Below are 20,028 nucleotides of genomic sequence, written 5' to 3'. Positions count from 1 at the left end.
CTGGGATTCTGGGTTCCTCCTGATAGCGTGAACTCTTCATTCCTAATGTAAAGGAGCCTTCCCCCAATGGTAGGAATTTCTCTGCCATTCATACATACTTTGTAGCTTGATATTACAGGTTGATGACTTCTCTTCCGTCAAGGCTCTGAAACACTTATTTGGCTGATATCCTCAAATAAAACTAGGCATTTCACTCCATTTGCCATATGTTTTTAGAGTTATATAATTTACGGACCTTAATAAATATTGCTCTTTCTGATTTTACATACCTGGCTTCATTAGGACTTTGACAGCACTGTTTTTTGATTGATCTCTGTCCTATTTTTAATTAAGGAGAGAGCTTCTTTTTAACTTTCTCTCTAGTGGATGGTCACCCTGATTTTGTGTGCTTCTTCACCAGCCGTATTTTCCCTACTTTTTGTTTGAAAAAAGTTTCCATAATGTCTTCAGTTCACTTGTTTGTGATATAGAGAAATGGCTACATGCAATGTTAGGTGATGATTTTATCCAAGCTCACCTACTGCATCAATTCTGTTTTTCAGCGTGCCCAGCTCAGCCTTTTTCTGAGCCTTGCAAGAGGGAGACAAGGTGGAGATAAAACTAAGGAAAGTTAACTCCACTCATGGAAGATCTATACATATTGTCTAAGAAAATGTCAGGCACTACTGAACCTCCAGAAGCCCAGCTAGTGTTCTCTAACAGCACCAACTATTGTAACCACGTCCCTGCTCAACTCCATTTGCTGCACCCATGTGTTTTTCCTCCCTCCTGCCCACCACCTACTCAACCTACGAGCTCTCTGAGATCAGTGTGGTGCACAGTGGTTCTCTACTGGCTACTGCAGCACTACTGTAATGAAGACCTTATAGTAGCCTTCCAGTACCTGAAGGGGGCCTACAAGAAAGCTGGGGAGGGGCTGTTTGCAAGGGCATGTAGCGATAGGATGAGGGACAATGGTTTTAAACTAGAGCAGGGCAGGTTTAGACTAGACATTAGGAAGAAGTTCTTTACAATGAGGGTGGTGAGACACTGGCACAGGTTGCCCAGAGAGGTGGTGGAGGCCCCATCCCTGGAGACATTCAAGGCCAGGCTTGATGAGGCTCTGAGCAACCTGATCTAGTTGAAGATGTCCCTGTTCACTGCAGGGGGGTTGGACTAGATGACCCTTAAAGGTCCCTTCCAACCCAGCACATTCTATGATTCTATGATTCTAAGACTAATTGTGACCACAAGTCACAGTGGAAAGAAACCAAATGTTAAACAAAAAATTTGGAAGACGCAGAACTGATATGATGGAGCTCCATGCTGAAATTCCACATCACTGAGCGTGCTGGTCCTTCCATAATGCACAGCAGCACCAAGGCTGTCAGCATGCATCCCTGCATCCAAATTTATAAGCCTTGCCTCTGAATTAATATGAGGGTAGCACCAAAGGGTGACGCAGCAATCCAGCTGCCAGTCCTGGGGTAGACCAGCTGTAATTACCTTAGGAATTTTTGTCCTGCAACCCATTTCAGTATCCGGAGGAAGCTGGCTGCAGCCATTATAAATTCAGCTTGCCCAAAGTATACTGGAAGAGTGGGCAGGTTGCAGCATCTCAGAGGTGATGCTTCACATCTGCTTACCAAACAAAAGGAATTTTCAAGACAAAAGACCAGGACGGAATTAAGAATCAAAGACTATGGATAAATATCTAAAGCAAAATCTGGACGCATCTGAAGACTTTCGTACTCTTTTATCTCTGCTCTTAGCATTTCTTTTTGTTTTCCCACCCACAAAGCCTATTTTATTGACTTTAAATTAAATATTAATTCACTTTTCAAACTACACTGTAGAAATCTGATCAAAGGCAAATGGTTACTATGATAAGTAACAGTTAAATTCCTTAAATATAGTATAATCTATAAATTTTCTTTTAAAGAATAGCACTGAACTAAACATGTCAAAAGACTCTAGGATCAACTGACATGTACACCATTACACAGATACACCCACAATATGTTGGCTAAAATAGCTTATTTCCGATTAAAAGGAATAGAAACAAGACATCTCAGTCCCTTAGGCCTGTAAGCTTGAAAATCTCTGCCAGCATTATTAAATGAGAACATTATTTAATTAGTAACGGTAAGGGAGGATAAACTCTGCCTGCCTTAGGTCTAGAATATGTAAGACATATTTCTTCCACAGAAAGAAAAGATGGTCCAGGTGTAGGAGGCTGTGTAGGACATGAAAGATTTGGATCCAGCTTCCTGCTTTGTGACCTTAAAGTAAGCTTCAGGGTACCTCAGGTCCACCTTTGTACAACAGGGCTTCTCTGCTCTGTCAATGACTGTTAATCTCCAATCACTCAATATTACAAGGCACTCGGTACTGAAACAATGACATTAGGGACAGATGAGAACACACATCTACTCGTCTGCATTTAATCTGTAAGCAAGGCTCATTAATTTTACTCCCCGAATACTATAAAATGCTCATGCTTTCTTTAATAGCTGTGTTTTCACCCCAGAGGTGGGCTTGCGAGACTAAATCTTCACCAGGAGTGATTTACACAACAAAAAATCTGGCAATATCATATTAATTTTTTCTTAAGCAAAATGTCTACCCCTCTCTGGCGTACCTTGTTTTTTGGGCTGGTGTAGGGACATGCTGATGTGACATAGCAAAGCACCTCACTTTGCGCAGTAACTTTTATATGCCTCTGCCCAACACATATGCACGAGCTGTCAGTAAACATGAGGGAACAGCTGTCTCCCCTGCTTAGTTTAAAATTCTGTCCTACACAGTTGGAGAAAACACTGCTTTGCTTTCACAGGAGGAATAATCTCACTCACAAGTAGGTTAGTCGTCAGACCTCCTCTTTCAGTAGATGGCTGTCACTGTGCCCGAGGTCTGTGCTATGAAATAAGACATGGCAAACTGGAGACCTTCATATGAAATCATATGGCCACTACCTCCTCTTTTTGACCAAAAGGCCACTACCTTCTCTTTTGAACAACAGGTTACATGAGATATTGAGCTAAGGGTTTTTAAGAATTGAGTAATATTGCTGGGGCTTTTGGGTGCCAAATCCCTAATATGCACTAGGACTTCAGCACATTTAGATACTTGGTGGCTATTTTTCTCTTACTCCCTACTTTGTCCTCTGTCTTCTTTTCTGCTGATCTCCTGTAGCCTTAGGGTAGGGTATCTGGTGACTTAGACTGCCTGTTCCATTTTTCTTGAACCCTTAACATATGAAATAATGTCAGCTCTTCAGCTCAAATATTAGGTTACTTACACAGGAAGCAAACATAGTTATCTAAATTGCACCTGTTATTCCAACCAACACACATCTTGCTGCTGATAGGGGTTTCCTTCCTTTGACACATGACAAGCCAGCCAGAGCACCAACACCCCGCTCTGCCCCCTGGGCAGTTTGTCTCCAAAACGGGCTGTAGCCCAGCTGCCCCAGAAGCCAGCCCTCCTGCATGGCCCTCAGCTTGCCAGAGCCTTTTGGTGGCGAGGCTCCATGCAACACCAGCTCCCAGCATCACCCAGCCATCCAGCCTGGAGGGTTCCCTACCATCAGAGGACTATACTGGAAGCACTTATTATTGCGCAGAAGAAACAGCACCCACTGCCACACCTGAGGCCACAGATTTTGTGTGGAAGGGGAAGAAAAGGCTGCTTTTGCTGTTCAGACACAACCTGGCTCCGTGTTTTATGTCTTCATTTTGATCTATTATCTCACTCCCATTTTTTTGGAGTACTGCAAATCTCCTTTAACAGCAACTGTGTTTCAAAATAGCACCCTTAAGCCTGGGAAATCTACCTTATCTGTGGCAACTCACCAAACAATGAATGCCAATGTATTTGAAATCATTGTATAAATTTACCAGGGTTTTTTATCCACTGAAAAACATATCTTCTATTTTTCTTACACACTAGATCAATGTTACGGTAGTGTACGCTGGAGTCAATGGGTGCTGGCCTTTCTGCTATAAACACCTCAGGAGACTTAGATGAACATCCCTCTGGAGGGGAGGTTTCACTTTAGAGAAGTTTTAAAACAACAGTTATGTAATGTTAAAAAATAAACATTTTAGCAAAAATAGTGAAAATATTGTCTATATATTCTATATAGATTGTAAGAAAACAGGAAGACGGCACTGTGGGTTTTTGCTTGACTCCTTTCTAGCTGACTCCTTCATGCATGTATAATAGGGAAAAGAAAACTGTATTTATACAGGCATGGGAAATGACAAGGGGAAATCCAGTTAAAAACCTCCATTCTGCTTTTGAGTTTTACTCACGTACCTCCGTCTGGGTTCAGTCTCATTTCTGTGCCCACAAGTGCTATTTGCCTCTGACAGAGCAGTGGAGGAAGTACAGGAGAAAACTACTTTTTCCAGCCACCATCACACAGATCGAGGAATGGCTACCATGTGCACTGTCGCCGGCAAACCGACCTGCCCCAGGGATTCCCCGGTTAGCATATGCCTTTGAAGCATAGTTCTTGAGTTCTGCCTAGTTCCCGAGGGATAACACTCCTTTTCACATAACAGGAATACGGGGAAAGGTTCAGAGCTTTTGAAAGCCTTCCCGTCTTCCCTGGTAAAAAGGGAGGGGGAAGAAGCATCAAACAGGCTCGCCGTCGTGCCTCCTGCTCGCGGTGCCTGACCACGGGCTCTCCGGCAGCTTGCACGCCGGCTTTCAGCTTGACTTCACAAGCAGAAGACATCTGTGCCTGCACAGTGCCCTTTGCAGCTGCACCCTGCCTCTCCAGAGGAGCCCCGGGGGGAGGACGCCTCCACAAAAGACTGGCAGCAATAAAACCCTGTGCTCTGTTAACCACTTCTCTGTCACACCCGGCCTCCTGCTCAGCCACCCGGGCTTCGGTAAGGGTTCGGTTTGGGTTTTAAATCAAGTTAGGGAGGAAACAGAGGATGCTGGAGTTATAAATGCTGAAGTTACATTAATGTGAACGCGGTATTGCCGACACGTATCAGACACAGGATCAGGGATTCAGTGCAATAATGGATATTTCCAAGATTAGGCTTATGCTTTCAATTTCATAACCCCCTAAACTAAAAAAAAAAAAAATCTTCAAATAATGGCAGAAATCAGCCTGAGAGATAAGGACACCTGTGAGTCAGTCCCACCAGCTATCTTCAAAGGAAATCCATTTGCTTTCAGAAAAGAAAAGTATTTCAGAAGAGCTTACGCTCCATACAGGCATTACTAACACCAGCGACACAATATTGTAATAAGACTTGTCCCACCATGCCACCACTGCTGGTCTTAACAAGTACACAGAATGCTTCCTGAAGAGCATGTCTAACCCTCATCTATTCTCTCGCTAATATACTCATCAAGCAGATTACCCTTCAGTCCAAGATCTCTCATCTCTGTTAGCTACTCTAGTTAAAAAACTCTCTCTGCAACATACTTATTTCATCCAAAACTACACATACAAGTATGTAACAAATTGCATTGATTCTTCTGGAATTCAACAGACTGAAGAAGATACTGAAAAGCTAAGAGGAATTATTCACCATTTCACTGTTATTGTAGCAGCTACAGCATTTGGGGTTATTTTTCCGCATGTAGTTTAGAATGAGATGTATGCACACCAACCTCACCATCGGGCAGCAGAATATATCCAGCTAAAATTCAGATTACAATAAACTAGTATCAGGTTCAATGAAGTATGTATAAGGATTTACCTGAGGGTAAAAGTTGGCTAGCAAAAGTACTTATAAAATACAATATTTATAAGTGGCCTCATAAATCAACTTACACAGTTTTTTTTCCCTTTGTTTTACTATTTTGAAAAATCCACTTTTAAGTGAGCTTAAAGACCCAGAGAAACTCTATTACTTAGCATTCAGTTCACAGGTTTTAGCTTCTATACCTTCTAAAATAATTGGTCAGCTCTGTTGAGCTTTGTTTCCCATATAATTTATTCACCTTTGACAGAATAAACACTAGAAGCGTAGGGATTTCTTACTCTATTTCTTGTCAAAAATAACTGGGACTTTTCCCAGATTATAATGTCTTTTATAAGGAGCTTCACTCTAGCGTGCAACCACACCGTACTTCAGTCTTCAACTTCAAGCCTTCATGTACCATTTATTAAAGTAACAGAACACCAACCTAGACTTCTAATCCTGTCTGGAGAAGCATTCTCTTTCTTCCCAACACACAAGTTGCTCATCAACATGATCCACAGGACCTTCAGCCTCACGGCTTACCTCCTGAGGAACCAGGCCTCCCATGGACCTGGTGCCACTCTCCTGACCTCAGCCGAACACCATCAAACACAGCAAGTTGCACTGCACAGACCCGCAGTTAGGTAACAGACTGTAAAATGACATAGGGAATATTGAACAGTAAGATGGAAAAAAAAAAAAAAGCTGACCAAATGCAGGTCATGGGCCAAAGGAAAGGCATGAGAAGCCACCTGTGCTCAGCGTGAAGGGTTACTATGCGTTCTGCCAGGACGCAGGGAAAAACAGATGCAGAAGTGGCTGGTTATAATTCCTGCCACAGTATTGCAAGTGCTCGCCATTCCTGCAATTACTTTACATATCGCCAGCAAAGAGACTAAACTGTACCATGCCGGCCTGAAGGGCTGCTGAGTACAGAACAGACTTCTGATCAGACACACCCTGAACCCGCAGCCACAGCTCTAAATTATGTTTAAGTCATTTGCCCCTCCTGCTTCAACACTAAAAAAGGCTGTAGGGTTCAGTCAAACAGGACTGGCCTCACACCTACGTACTCTTTTCATATTAGATGTTTTGCCTTTTTGTGCTAAATGCTGGCCAGAATGGTCTAAAGCACATTGAAGTCAATGTCAGTGTTTCAGCAGAATTCAGGCGCACGAGCCAAGTTTTTCTGTGCTATAATCTCACAAAATGCATTTGCACGCATACTGACATAGAGCACAGACCAAGATACTTTTGGAACAGTTTTTTCAAATGGCATTTAACTCCACAAAAGGATTTCTATCGAAAATTTTAAAAGACAATACATGAAAATATAAAGGCTTTGTGAAAATAGTAGAAATGGAAGTGAGCTCCCAGTTCTTCTCAGAACAAGCCTGTAACACTTTTTGCAGTCTGCAAAAAGAACTGCCTTAACTACTTTAATTTAGCAATAGCCCCTGCTCTCCAGAAACACCTCCCCCAAAGCCAAACACAATGGCAGATAGTTCAGTAAAGCAGAACAGGCAGACCACCTGAGGAGCCTTCGCTAAGCAATCCAAAAGGAGATTACAGTGCTTGGGAAAGAAACTGTGCGACCGTGAGTTTGTAAACAAAACTTGATGCCATCGTTGTCTGTCACAGAAACCTGACTGACTGTAGAAATACAAAAAATTGGGACCATGTCAGGAGTTCACCAAAAATACCTTCTCTAACAGCACATTAAATCAAGGCAAGCTGGAGTGTCCCAAAGCATGCCAGCAGCCACCCTTTCCGATGGGGCATTCTACAAGTGGCCAGTGACACCCAAAACTGTCCCTGCAACCTGGCTGTCCTTGGCGTGTGCCACCCCTGCGCTATTTAAAGCGATGTCTAACCCTTGCGGTTGCATCAGGAGGGACCCAATGAAAGATGAGTGAAGACACTGAACTCTGGGTAACAAAACGTGCCCCAGAGTTCTGCGGCGGTGCTCATTACCGCCTTGGAGAAAAAAGATCTCCCTTTAAGAGCTGTTTTGTGAAGAACTTTGCTCCTATTGGACTTTGATTTAACTTGCCTTTTTGAGGGTAGAACAGAAAAGCTTAGATAATCCTAGAAATCTTTTTTATCAGTCCAGCGAAGTGCCAGTTTTTAGGCAGGAGCTTAGGGCAACACAATACCATTTCCCACAAGCAGCAGGCATAAAAGTTTCTCAGTGAGGAATGAACTTGAGCTTCAGAGATGGGGTAAGACTCGCCCAACCTCAGGAGTTCACCTTGTCATTCAGATAAAAATTACCTCAGACTTCAGGTTTGCATCCTGTGCTCTGGCTCCTGTCTCTCCCTACGTTTTAGAAGAAGTTCTGTATGAATATTTATAACAAGTAGCTACAAGACGACTTGAAAATTCAGCAAATATGATTCAGGCAGTTTGTAGGTGCTTAAGTACCAAGAGAAAACCACTGCTCTACTTGCCTCCACCACCTCACACATTTTCTCATTTTGCAATATTAGGAGTTAAAAAAAAGGGCTCACCTGTCAATATTATATATACTTACACATAGGATATGCATGTCTAAAAGCTCCAACACCAAATACACTTTTTGGAAATAAGGGCTGGTTTGTTAATATGTAGACTTAACGGTTACAGTGTCTATGTGTGCTTTTCAAAGAAAACTTGCCCCTTTCCAGCGTTGCTCAAAAACACTAGAAGACCTGTCTCAGGTATGGTATGTGGAGTACAGGTATTCGCTCACTCATAATGCTGTAACATTCATGTGGAAAGGATACTGTACACTTAACCAAACAACTTCAAATGTAGGGCTGTTGTCCGGGTCCCCAGCCGGTGCACACACTTAAACAGAAATACACTTACTTATCCCACATGAAAACCTGGCCTTATTGCATGCCTCCCCAAAGAGAGAGTTACCAAGGCATGTAAAGAGCAGACTGCGGTTGCTTCATAAAAAAAAGACTCTATTGGGATACCTTTTTGATCTCAAAGTCACTTTGAAACAGCTGTGTCAGTGTCACATGCTTGTTTTCAATATTCCCTCAAAGGACCTGGGGTTCAGTGCTATGCGTCAAATACATACCTTCATCAAATAGAAAACTCATGAGTCTGCCATATGTCATGATAAATACCATGTTTTTTTTCTGAAATAAGTACCATGCAGAAATCTCTTTGGCTTCCTGGTCACTCGGGAGCAGTTTTTTGCTCTGATACATCTTGCAAGAAAATCAGAGACTCAAACAGAAAGGCCAGTGTGCAGGTTATCATATAGATTCGTTTTGCTCTCAGCTTTACAAAGGCAAGAAGGAGCCTGTTCACCCAGACAGTTTGCTTCCAACAGATTTGGTCTGGATAATCCTTCAAATAACATCGTCTTCACATCATTTAATTTATTAGTGTATCTCCCTGACATCTGATGGTTCCCAAATATCTTACGTGAGAGAAGACGGTGCACTGGCAGCTGCTTATGAAAACACGGAACGGAAATGCAGCTTTTTAAGGACATTCGATCTGCCTCTGGGTGAAGGGAAAGGCACAACACCCTGGTCTGTCCACTCCGGCATGACACAGCTTAAATGACATGTCACAGCTGAAAATCCAGCTCATGAGATGCCTCTGACGTTAGTGAGGGGCATGTCGTAACGCACAAAACATTACCATCCCAACCAGAAATACCACAGTACATGTTTCAAAAGGTATAAGCAATTGATGCTGGTCTACACTCAATTTATGGTAACAGCTATAAAAAAAGGATATGAGCGGAGGTAAAAAAAGCAGTCACCGTAAAGTTAAATTGCTTTCCTAACTTAAGAAGGACACATGGGGCTGGGGTAAAGTGGAATAATGCTCTCTTCTCCATTATGGCAAAGAATAGCTGTTCTCATGCAGACTGTACCTGCTGGTAATTCACTATCTCCTATATTCTAAATCCCAGCACACTTCCCTCTGCAAGAGCTACTGTGTGATTCTGTGAACGGTGTCACAAGTACAGGTACACTCTAATCATTACGTTAAAACTTTGTTTTGCAAAAAGTTACCAATTAGATCTCATTTCCAAATACTGAGAATGGATTTACCTGATTTTTAAAATAATTATTCTTGCCTTTTTTCCTCCTTTAACAAAACTCGTCGTGAACCCTCTTTAATTTTCCTTAATGTATCCAGAAAACCAGAGTCAGTGAAGCCCCTTCTCACAGCTGCAGGAAGGAAAGATCCCTTGTCGCCGTTCATACAGTGAACGCAAATATTCCCTGGAGCCAGTGCTTGAAGCCAGCGATAGACTGCCTGAATATGACTTGCATCTTTGCCCCTGGCACTCTTTCCAAAATTTAAGCATCTGATTTACTGAGAATTAAGCGTCAATAGGTCAGTTCAAAGGACGTTTTACTCATTTTATTCCAATAGTAGTTTTCAGTAAGTTCCTTTAATAAGTTTACAGCAAGACCTTTCAGCACACCACAGATAAGATCTCAGGGCTGGAGGGAATCCGTATGTAACTGAGGTATTAAACACCTCTGGGGCAAGACAGATGGGATGGTAGCTCTAGTCTCATGATACCTAGGCTGACCAAAAATGCTGAATCATGGGTTACATGATACTTCATATAAGAAGTATAAAGAAGGTAAATAATCTTTCAATGACCAACTCAGCAGTGAGCAAACACAAGCTCTTAAAACAAAATCAATTAACTACTGACAGTCTACCGTGTTCCTTGATATAATATCTATTGAAAAAACAATATATTCACTTATCTTTCAAGACATTAAAACACTTCAATTATTAAATATGAATGACTAGGATCAAATATAATCTCTTTGTCTCACAGTCACATTGACTGACTTTATCGTTTGGCACAAAAAATAACTTCACCTTAAAAGCAAAGAGTGGCAATAAGTGTCCTGGCCAGAAATGATGGTGAGATGAAGATACATATTCATTACCAGTGACCATCCTCTGTACTTGACCATAACTTAGCTTCAGCAGCCATTTGTCTTTAAAGTATTGGGAGCGACAACGCAAATGATAACATTTCTGGTAGCACATTCAGATAAAGGCTCATAACAGGATTCCCCCCCCCAAGTATGTTGAAAACAGACATCAAACTCAAGTTCAACCCACACATTAGCTAGAAAACGCCACTTATCTTCAATCAATGTTTTCGTGTTCTGAGGTATACTATACACAATACAAAAATTCGTGGGAATTAAGATAGTACAAAGGCCATCCCTCACACTTTTAAAAAGAGACAGTCATAGTTCTCTGTCATCTTCAGCATTGGTTATGGTTAGATAGGAAAGCACATAGAGCATAAGCTTTAGTAGGGAGAAACATTAACAAAATCAGGATAACGCAGAACACGTGAACCTAAATGGAGAAGAGGACATAAGCAAGAAAAGCGTTTTGTTCATATAACATAACAAAGGATGTAAACATAAGAAAAAGTATTTCTTTCCTTTGAACACTTCAATTGTAAGTGCAAGCATTCAGCTGGTGGCAGACACTTTTCTTATGTGTGGTAGCTGTTCTTTGCAATACAACCAACCAGCTAAATGCTTTCCTAAAGTCCTCTGAGCATATATGATGTGACCTTCAACCCAAAAACAACCAGTAGTGTGCAATTAATTAGGGTTCACCCCAGAATGAACACTGTGGGACAGTCTAGGAGATTGTGACAGGACTTGTGAAGGAATACTGAAATGTCTTATATGACACTCAGCTCTGTTCTAAAGTCATGCATAAAGACTCTGCTAAGTCATGCATAAAGACTCACTTACCCCAAGACAACTCTTCATCTGCTCTACAAAGTCAAAATAGGCATGAGAATGAGTGTGAACTATAGAACAGCCTTATGGAATATAAGAATCAGGCCCCTAAAATATAATAGTTGTGTCCTCTCCTGGCAAGGCGTTGTAGCAAGCCTAGCCATAATGCACCTGGTAGCTAAGTAAGTATCAGTGTCTTAAATCTCCTCTTTCTTGGTTTGGTGGTTTGGTTTTTTTTCCCCAAAGGAATTTTTTCACCTAGGGGATTAGTTACTGAAAACAGCACACAAACTCCTCACGATTTCCAGTCAGGCTTGGGATAATTATACCTTCTGTAATCCACAATCCACTAGTTAGCTGATAAATCAGCGTGCTTTTCACAAAGGAGGAATACTCATGTTACAGTCAGTAATGCAAACCAAAAAAAAAAAAAACCACAGAAAAAAAAAAAGAAATCAACAAAATAAAATAAGGATAAATGAGCCATGCAGTGAGACAAACAACAGAGAACACTTTCAACCCCATCAGGTTTCACATAAATTTAAAGAAGGAAAACCCCACGCTGCAGAGTCACAAAGGTCAATATTTTACCCTTCAGTGTATGTACATCAACGGGGGTTATGCAAAAAATGAAGGACAGAGTGTGACTGACTAGTAATTTTTTTTTAATGACTTAACTTATTTATACTACCTTTTATACTCGATCAGTTAATAGTCGCACTGAGCTTTAAGGAAATATTCATGTGAGAAAGAATGACTTGCACAAGAAAGACCTGTAGAATCAATCCCAAGCAATTACTCTCTATTTGTATCCAAAGGGCCAACCTGTGATATAAAATACCAAATGGAAAATCTGAGTGATATTTATTGATAACGTTACTGCAAGGTATACTCGACCTATAATATTCCTTTCTTACTAGCTAACCACAGTTTTCATTTCTTGGCATACACACATCTTGCTCCCTCCAATTTCTTGTCACAGAAACCTGTAAAACACCCGCTGTTCATAAGACTGTCACCTCGTTGTGTCTCACCTTGCTGTAAGTGAAGTCAATGACACGCCGTCATTGACCTCGAAAGGAGCAGGATTTGTCCTGAGATGCCTAATCCAAAGCGGGACTCCCCCTTAATTCAGTAAAGCTTTGGATCAGACCTAGAAGGGATCTTAGCAGAATCAAGAAGTGGTGAGACACAGCCACATACTGAAACCACACCTGAGTATTTATCTCACATTCCTAATCTTTTACATGAAAGGGATTAAAAAGCAAGCTGTTCCTGTCAACTGCTTGGGTGCTATGCGGCTTCTGAATGATTGAACAGGCATCTGCAGGATAGCTATGCACACTGACATGGTTTCATCTCTTTCTATAGAAGTTCGAAAGGGAGCAAATCTCTGAATTTGAGGCTTTACAGTGTATTTCCTCATTTGGTTCCCAACTTTCCCCTCTCAAAATCCCACCGTCCTTTCTACTACAGAGGAAAGAAGATGGTTTTGCCTCTTGTTTCAGGTCAAACTAGCAACTCACCACATAACAGAACAAAAGACGAGAAATCTGAAAGTGGTATTATCCAAACGCTCAGATAAAACCTTGCCACAGAACCTAACACAGTCTGTGATGGCTCCAGACTGTTTGGAAGTACATCCAACTGATTCCAGCTTATCTCGCTTTACATGCAGCTCTGCTTGTTTGCTTATGTTCCCCAAGTCTGAATGTGCTGCGACAGGTTTTGTTCTCCTTTATGTCATTCGGTCAAGTTTCTACAGCCGTCTTTGAGATGCCATGGGTGTAGCTGACTATAATTTTGGCTCTCATATATATTTACAGACTGAGGGTCGCTAGAAAGAGAAACCAAGTGCATGTAATATGGTGACTTCCATCTGCTAGAATCACAGAAATCACATCAACTGGCATTAATTTAGACAGAAGGCAACTGAAATAATGAAAACCATTCCAACACGCATACAAGTGCAATGTGAAACTCCCTGTAGCAAGAAAGCACAGAACTATAACATTCAGTCGAACCACAACATGAGGGAAAAGGGAAATAAAAAAGTTAAAAAATAAATATTTTTACATCTTGGGAAATGAAAGAAATGGCCACTTTGATTTGCAAAATCTGAGGAGAAATCTGGCCTGAGTGGCCAAAAGGGGACTTTCTGAAAAGCTCGTGGTTGGCCTAAGTCCTTTTAAGCAAATCCAAGATGGGGCACTGTAATCATGAGAAGAGTTCGGTCATCGGCAAGCACTCGAGCAAGTTGAACCATCCTATACTTCTGCGTTTATCCGCCAAGCAAAAGAATGATCAAATGCTAGTCAGATTCATAGGCAAAGAACATAAGAATTAGTATTTTAGTTCTGCCCTATTCATCTGGTCCACCTTACTGTCTTGACTTCTACCTAGTCTTAGGAAAACACTAATTAAGCACGTGTCTCAAGCCCTTTTGGTGATAGCTTTCTTTTCTATTTTAATAAAGAAAAGCGTGCCCCAGCCGGGTGGCTCCAGGAGGAGGATCTCCTCCTGCCTGCGTCCAGGAGAAGAGGTCTGTTGCAGACCACATCAGCGACATTTCAAGCCGTGCAGGACAGAGGAGCTGGTCCCTGACTCCTGCAGGCTGTGTAGCAGCTGTGTCACAGCAGTGCTGGGGGGGCTGATGGATGCTAGCTTGTACCAGGGGATCGCGGTGTGTAACATGGCCTCCCTGAACCCTTTTTGGCACAACTTATGCCCATCTGCTTCCCCTCTGCTCCTTCTCCTGGAGAGGAACATATGGCCTAGAATATGTATCTCAGAAGCAGAAAATGTATTCATATCATTTTCTAAAATATTCTGAATACCTTCTTCTTCCCCCTATAGGCTTTTATTCCAGTTATGAACCTTATATTCTGGCACAATAAATAATTTTTTTTACAAGAGTAAGTCCTTCCTTGAACAGTTAGTCAGTCCACAATGAAAAACTAAACTAAAAAAAAATGTGTATTGCACATCAATGGTAAGAAGTTGCTATTGCAAGTAAAATCTTTGCCAGGATTCTGCTTTTTGTCCATTCCACCATCACAGTTTAATACTTACCTTAGGCCAATAGCGTTGCATCCAATAATAAATCAACAACAGAAGAAAATAAAGGTACAGTTAAGCTGAACATAAACATCTAATCACACAACATTTTTGCTCTGAATGGTTCAAACTGGAGACAAGCTTCCACAGTTTCCCTCACATTAAATAGTAGCTCACATCACAAATCGAACAATGAAGTTCCTCAAGAAGCAAGAAAAGCCTTCTTTTAAATAGCAGTACCAACATCTGTTTGTGCGGTCCCGCTTCTCTAACAAGGGTAAACTTTTCCACTGTATCCGTGAGACTTTTGCCAGCTTGCCTGTCTGAAGACAGCAGTACTGGAACAAGGCTTCATCTGAATGTTTCCTCATTTCTGCCTGAATATATACAAATTTTAGATATATATATATGTGTGTGTGTGTGTATGTATAGAATATATAGTTGTTTAAATACATATACATGCATACATACAAATATATATGTATGTGTATATATATGCGCTTTAATATTTTAATACTTTTATACAGAACACTCTTAATTCCTGATTGCAAAAATGTAGTATAAGAGAAAGTATACTGCAGTCCTCACCCAATGTAAAACCATGGCAGACAGCGGCTGTTGACATTATTCTTTGATACCCTATCCCGTACACCTTGTGAGACACTGATACTACTCCTCTGCAACGCCTGTAATAGGACAAGTAACAATACTGATATGTATGTTTCTCACAACAAAATGCTTTTCTAACAGAAAAGCAGGTAGTGTTCTCTGTCTGTATTTTCATCAAAGAGTTTAACGTGAAGTCCATTAACAATCATACAGATGTTTCTGCTTAAATACAACAAAAGTGGAGTATAGCAGATGCCTAAAATCAACTGAAGTCAACAGGATTCCTTCTGTTGATTTCAGAGGCTTTTAGGACAGATTTGGGTGTATTCACGTCATGATATGTAGATTTTTAGATTCTTCTTCTCTGTAAATATTTTAGTGAAAGTTGTTGATTGATGCATGTCAGATACATGGGTCATGAAACCATTTTCTCCCGTCTTTGCATTAAGCACACTGTTTTTCCTACCTTTGCTGCCACAGACGAGTTGGGTTTCTCCAGCAAGTCCCAGAGCTTCTTCCTTTTATCTGGGCAGCAGGTATTATCAAACTCTTCCCCTTCTCTCTCGCGCAGTGTCTCTGCCTCTCTCCTCAGCTCCTCATTCATCTGCTCTTTCTTTTGATGGTATCTTGCCTGGCAGCAAGATTCTAAATATATCTCGTCAATCCCCCAGTAATCAAGCTCCTGGCCAAAAGAAAGAGCACACATTTCTTCCATCATATGTAGTTTCCCTGTCCTGTAGAAATTCAAAATGGAAGTGAAAGCCCCTGGGTGTCGATCAAAAAAATATTCATTTTCATTTAGATTATAGTCATCACATACTTCTAGCAGAGATTCATGAGTACTGCAGTCTCTGAGCTTTCCTAATCGTGTCCTTGGAAGTCTGTCCAAAGTCCTCCACAACACTTCATGGTTGAGCCCACCAACATTTATTTTAACTCTCCGCGAGCAGGCTTTGCTCCTAATGATCTCCACTGGTTCTGGAGGCAGAGAAAGGGTAGACCTCGAAGACTTTTTGTTGATCCCTGGCGGAGCCTTCTCAGCCATTCTGAAAAGGATGCAGTTGTAACACCAGTCTCTTTAGTAGAATGAGCTTGGAGACTACAAATATTTGGGCAGAGTCTTCTTCAGATAGACAGCTCCATTTCTGAAGCTAAAAAAGACAAAAAATTAGAATATTGCAATGTACAATATATTCCCCAATCTCTCTCTGTCTGTCTCCTTCCCCGCTTTCGTATGCAGATGAAAATTTAATGATGGTAATTTGCTCTCTCTACAGTGAGACTCTTTTGTGGTAGTATACAGAACCACTGGAACAACTGGAACAGCTAAGAGCACTATGTTTAGGCAAAGGAAAAAATTCACTGGAATTTCTGCATTCACGAAAATCAACTGGGACAGTTTGTACAGAGGACTTGTTTTTTTGTTGTTTTGGATTTTTTTAAAACCAGTTTCTGCTTTAAGACCAGTTTTCTGGTCTAAGCCATGTCAGCTTAGTCTGATTACTTGCCAATTAATATGTGAGGTATGCTAATGGAAAGATTGTAGAGATATCCATAAGGAAGAAGTGAAATGGGAGCTAGCTTCCCTTTTATTGAATAATTCAAATTTGGGAGATATATTCTGAAACTGAATGAAAGAATTAGAGCATATCAAAATCTCTTGTGAAACCAATCTGCTTCCCTCCCCCTCCCAACCCAAACCTTGATTCACTGTATTCTTTCATGGCCAAACATTACTCACCAAACAATTCAACTGCCATTCTGACAAGTCAAATTTTCTAGCACCGGACACTGCTGATTTCTTTACAAACAGGTCAAAATAATCCTGACTCTTCTGCAGCCAACCAAACAGTAATACATGGTTACATAGGCGAGGACTGTGCATACCATGCCCTGGCTCCTCAGAAAGGTTCTTCTCTGTTCCGCATCCTCACCTGTTGAGTTGCTGCAGGGACATGACTGCATGACAGCAATCACCAATCTCAGTTTTAATAACCCGCAAGTGCATCCTCGCTCGCTGTGCCTAGTGCTTCAGTAAACTCTGAAGTGCAGCTGTTTGTCGCCAAATTTGGAATATCAGTATCAAACAGGAAGGAAGGAAACCCACCCACCACCTCTACTATGGTCAGTTATCTGAAACAGTGCTTAAATAATAACCTAGGAATGGTATCATGGCCCAAAGGGAAGAATATTAAGAATGCTTAGACAAGCTTGTCTTCCAAAGAAGGAAAGTCTTCCTTAGTAATTTCCCTGAGTAGACATCTCCTCCTCCCATTCTCTGCAAATCAGCAATTCAACAGTCCAGTCTTTTCGGTATTTTTTTTTTTTTTTTTTTTTTTGAAGTGAAATAACTCCAGCTTTAAAAAAGCACTCGGTGTGACCAAGAATTTGATCCTTTTTGCAGAGTAAGCATGAAGGCTGTGGTATGAGGGATTGTTACCTATAAATAAATCGGAGTAAACACCAGGGAGGGAGAAGAACTACTTGTACTAAAGGCCCATAATGGCACAAGAACAAATGGGTAAAAACTCGCCATGAAAAAAGGTGGAAATTTGAAAGGCAATTAGAAGGTCACGAAGACCAGATCCTCACCAGAGCAGTGAGGGTCTAGAATAATCCTGTACTAAAAGTACCAGGAAAAACAAAGAATTATTTCAGCATGTCATCTGACACGCTCATGACAATGTTGACTACGTTGCTAGTATAAAAATAAAATTACTAGACCTCATTATATCTAAACTTTAGAAGTTCCTCCACCAACATATCAAGTAATAATAAGGCTCATCCATGTATGATACAGGTATCAACAGACTTCCTCATTCAAAGACATCAGGGAAAAGGAAAATTACCCATCAGAGCAATATTTACGTTTACAGATTTATTTTTTTTTTCAGTTGAGTGCATTACTCATGGTCTTGTTAACTCCCATGATGGCACCAACCCAAAACACCACCTTGTTAGCAGTTTCGCTGTCAAGCTGAACCTACTTCAAAAACACAAGGGGCCTTGTGTATTCTGCCTCTTCCCATCCTGCCTCCAGCACTGCACTATGAAGCTCCCTCCTGATCTCCCAGTGCAACCCAGAGCACCTCTGTGCCTATTTACGTAAGGGTTTAAGCCTGTAACATTTACCTTCATTCATGAAAAAGACAATATGATAACTTCACTTGCAAAAATAAATGTCATATCAAAACCAAAGCCCTGTCATCAGTAGGTTTACATAATATATATTCCTTTCTGTTATGTTTGGTTTATGTTTTGCTTCTTTTCTTCACCTTAGGCTGATTCTTTCTCTGGTTTTGCCCTCCTCCTCGTTGCCCTAGATGCAAGGGGATGATGGGGGGTTTTCCAAGAAGGGGGGGACTCAGGTCTTCGCGAGGTGTCCTCACCTAAGCATCTCCTAATGGTCTGTGATGTATTTATCAGTTTTCTGACATAGAAACAACCACATAGACACTAAGCAGTTATAAGAGGATATTTCTCCACAGTGGAAATATTTACAACCTTTTTTGAAAAAAATTCTTTTAGGCTTTAATGCACAATGATGTTTCTCCTTTCAAGGATGTCTTACATAACAAAACACAAGAATTTAAGAAATTCATAGAGAGGTTCTGTCATTCTCCATGAAATCAGTCAAGTCTTCGGGCCATTTCTGCAGAGGTTCGCTAGTTTATTCACCATTGAATCTCACAGGGTTCCTTTTTTTTATTATTAATATGTTTTTCCTAATATTAGCAATACTGAGTAAAACACAGTACAAATCAAGCAGTTGATCTCATTAATCTTTGGTTAACCATACCGTCATTTGCTTTTCTGATTACAAAAACTAAAGCTACGCAAGACTACGCATTGTTTTAGCTTTTATGCAGTGTAGTTACCACACAGATTTGTAAAACAATGCAAAATTATAGTGTCACCAAGACTGGCCTAAAGCTGATAAAACATTTTCTGATTTGTCAGTATAATTATTGGTTGCGTCTTCCTACTTGAGGAAACACGGCTTTTCTAAAAAGCTTTAAAAATGCTGGTTAACTGTGGCCATACTGAAGTTAGCAGTGAAACACCATTAAGTTTAATCTTTAGAAGACTGGATCCAAGGTGCTATGTATGTACATATGTACCTAGGGATGAACCAGCATTCACAACACGTAGCACTCTGAAAACACCAAAAATGAAAAGCGTCTTCCCAAATGAAGAATCTTGAAACCAGAGGGCTATTTTTACCTTTTTACAGAGCTCCTTTCATTGAAATAAATACAAGCAGTAGGCAACGTAACTTAAAAAAAAAAGCTTTTAGTTTGCTTCCTAAGTTCCTTTCTTCGCACCTTATTTTGTTTTCTGCTGATAAAATTTTAAAATTTCATCCTGTGCAATCCCAAGCCTGGACTACAGAGCCTGTATTTAACTGTGCCTTTAACAGAAATGTAATCAATACTCTTTACTTTAACTACATAACATTTTAAACTTTATAATCCACATTATAAATTCCACACAAAATCACCAGATCTTGCATTATGACAAAATTATGCAAGTGAAGTTACCTTTACCATTCATTGAATAACCTTCCTGGATTTTAGCTACTGCAACTAACTCTTCAGACAGTGCAAATTTTGTCCTGAGAAGGCTTAAAATATTTTTCAGTTTAGTTTATTGCATTATCCTTTTGGCTGTGTGCAACTCCACCATGCACTTTGTCGACCATGGGCTAGTGAGAAATGCGACTATCCCTTGGCAGGCAGGCAGCGCCGGCCGGCTGCTCGTCAGCACTGCTTAGCAATCAGTAGAGAAAGACACAAATTCCAGCTGCAGATATATAATAAGGGCAACTCCAGATAAAAGTGATTTTCTTTCCTTGCAGTAATAGAATGACTTCACAGGAAAATGCCCATAATATTAAATAAAATTCTTCCAAACCCAAG

General features: G+C 40.7%; 1 protein-coding gene across 1 annotated transcript in view; it reads right to left on the bottom strand.

Annotated features, from left to right (window-relative positions):
- The window catches only part of KCNB2 (potassium voltage-gated channel subfamily B member 2), a 194,572-nt gene that overhangs the window by 162,603 nt on the left and 11,941 nt on the right, over positions 1 to 20,028 (bottom strand). The window contains exon 2 of the mRNA XM_074577272.1: positions 15,576 to 16,260. Within this exon, the coding sequence (XP_074433373.1) occupies positions 15,576 to 16,154 (579 nt within the window). The 5' untranslated portion in view covers positions 16,155 to 16,260. The remainder of the gene's footprint in view (positions 1 to 15,575; positions 16,261 to 20,028) is intronic.

The sequence above is a fragment of the Larus michahellis genome, chromosome 2 (genome assembly GCF_964199755.1).
Source record: "Larus michahellis chromosome 2, bLarMic1.1, whole genome shotgun sequence".
Taxonomy (NCBI): domain Eukaryota; kingdom Metazoa; phylum Chordata; class Aves; order Charadriiformes; family Laridae; genus Larus; species Larus michahellis.
This window is presented reverse-complemented; position numbering and strand designations above follow the sequence as displayed.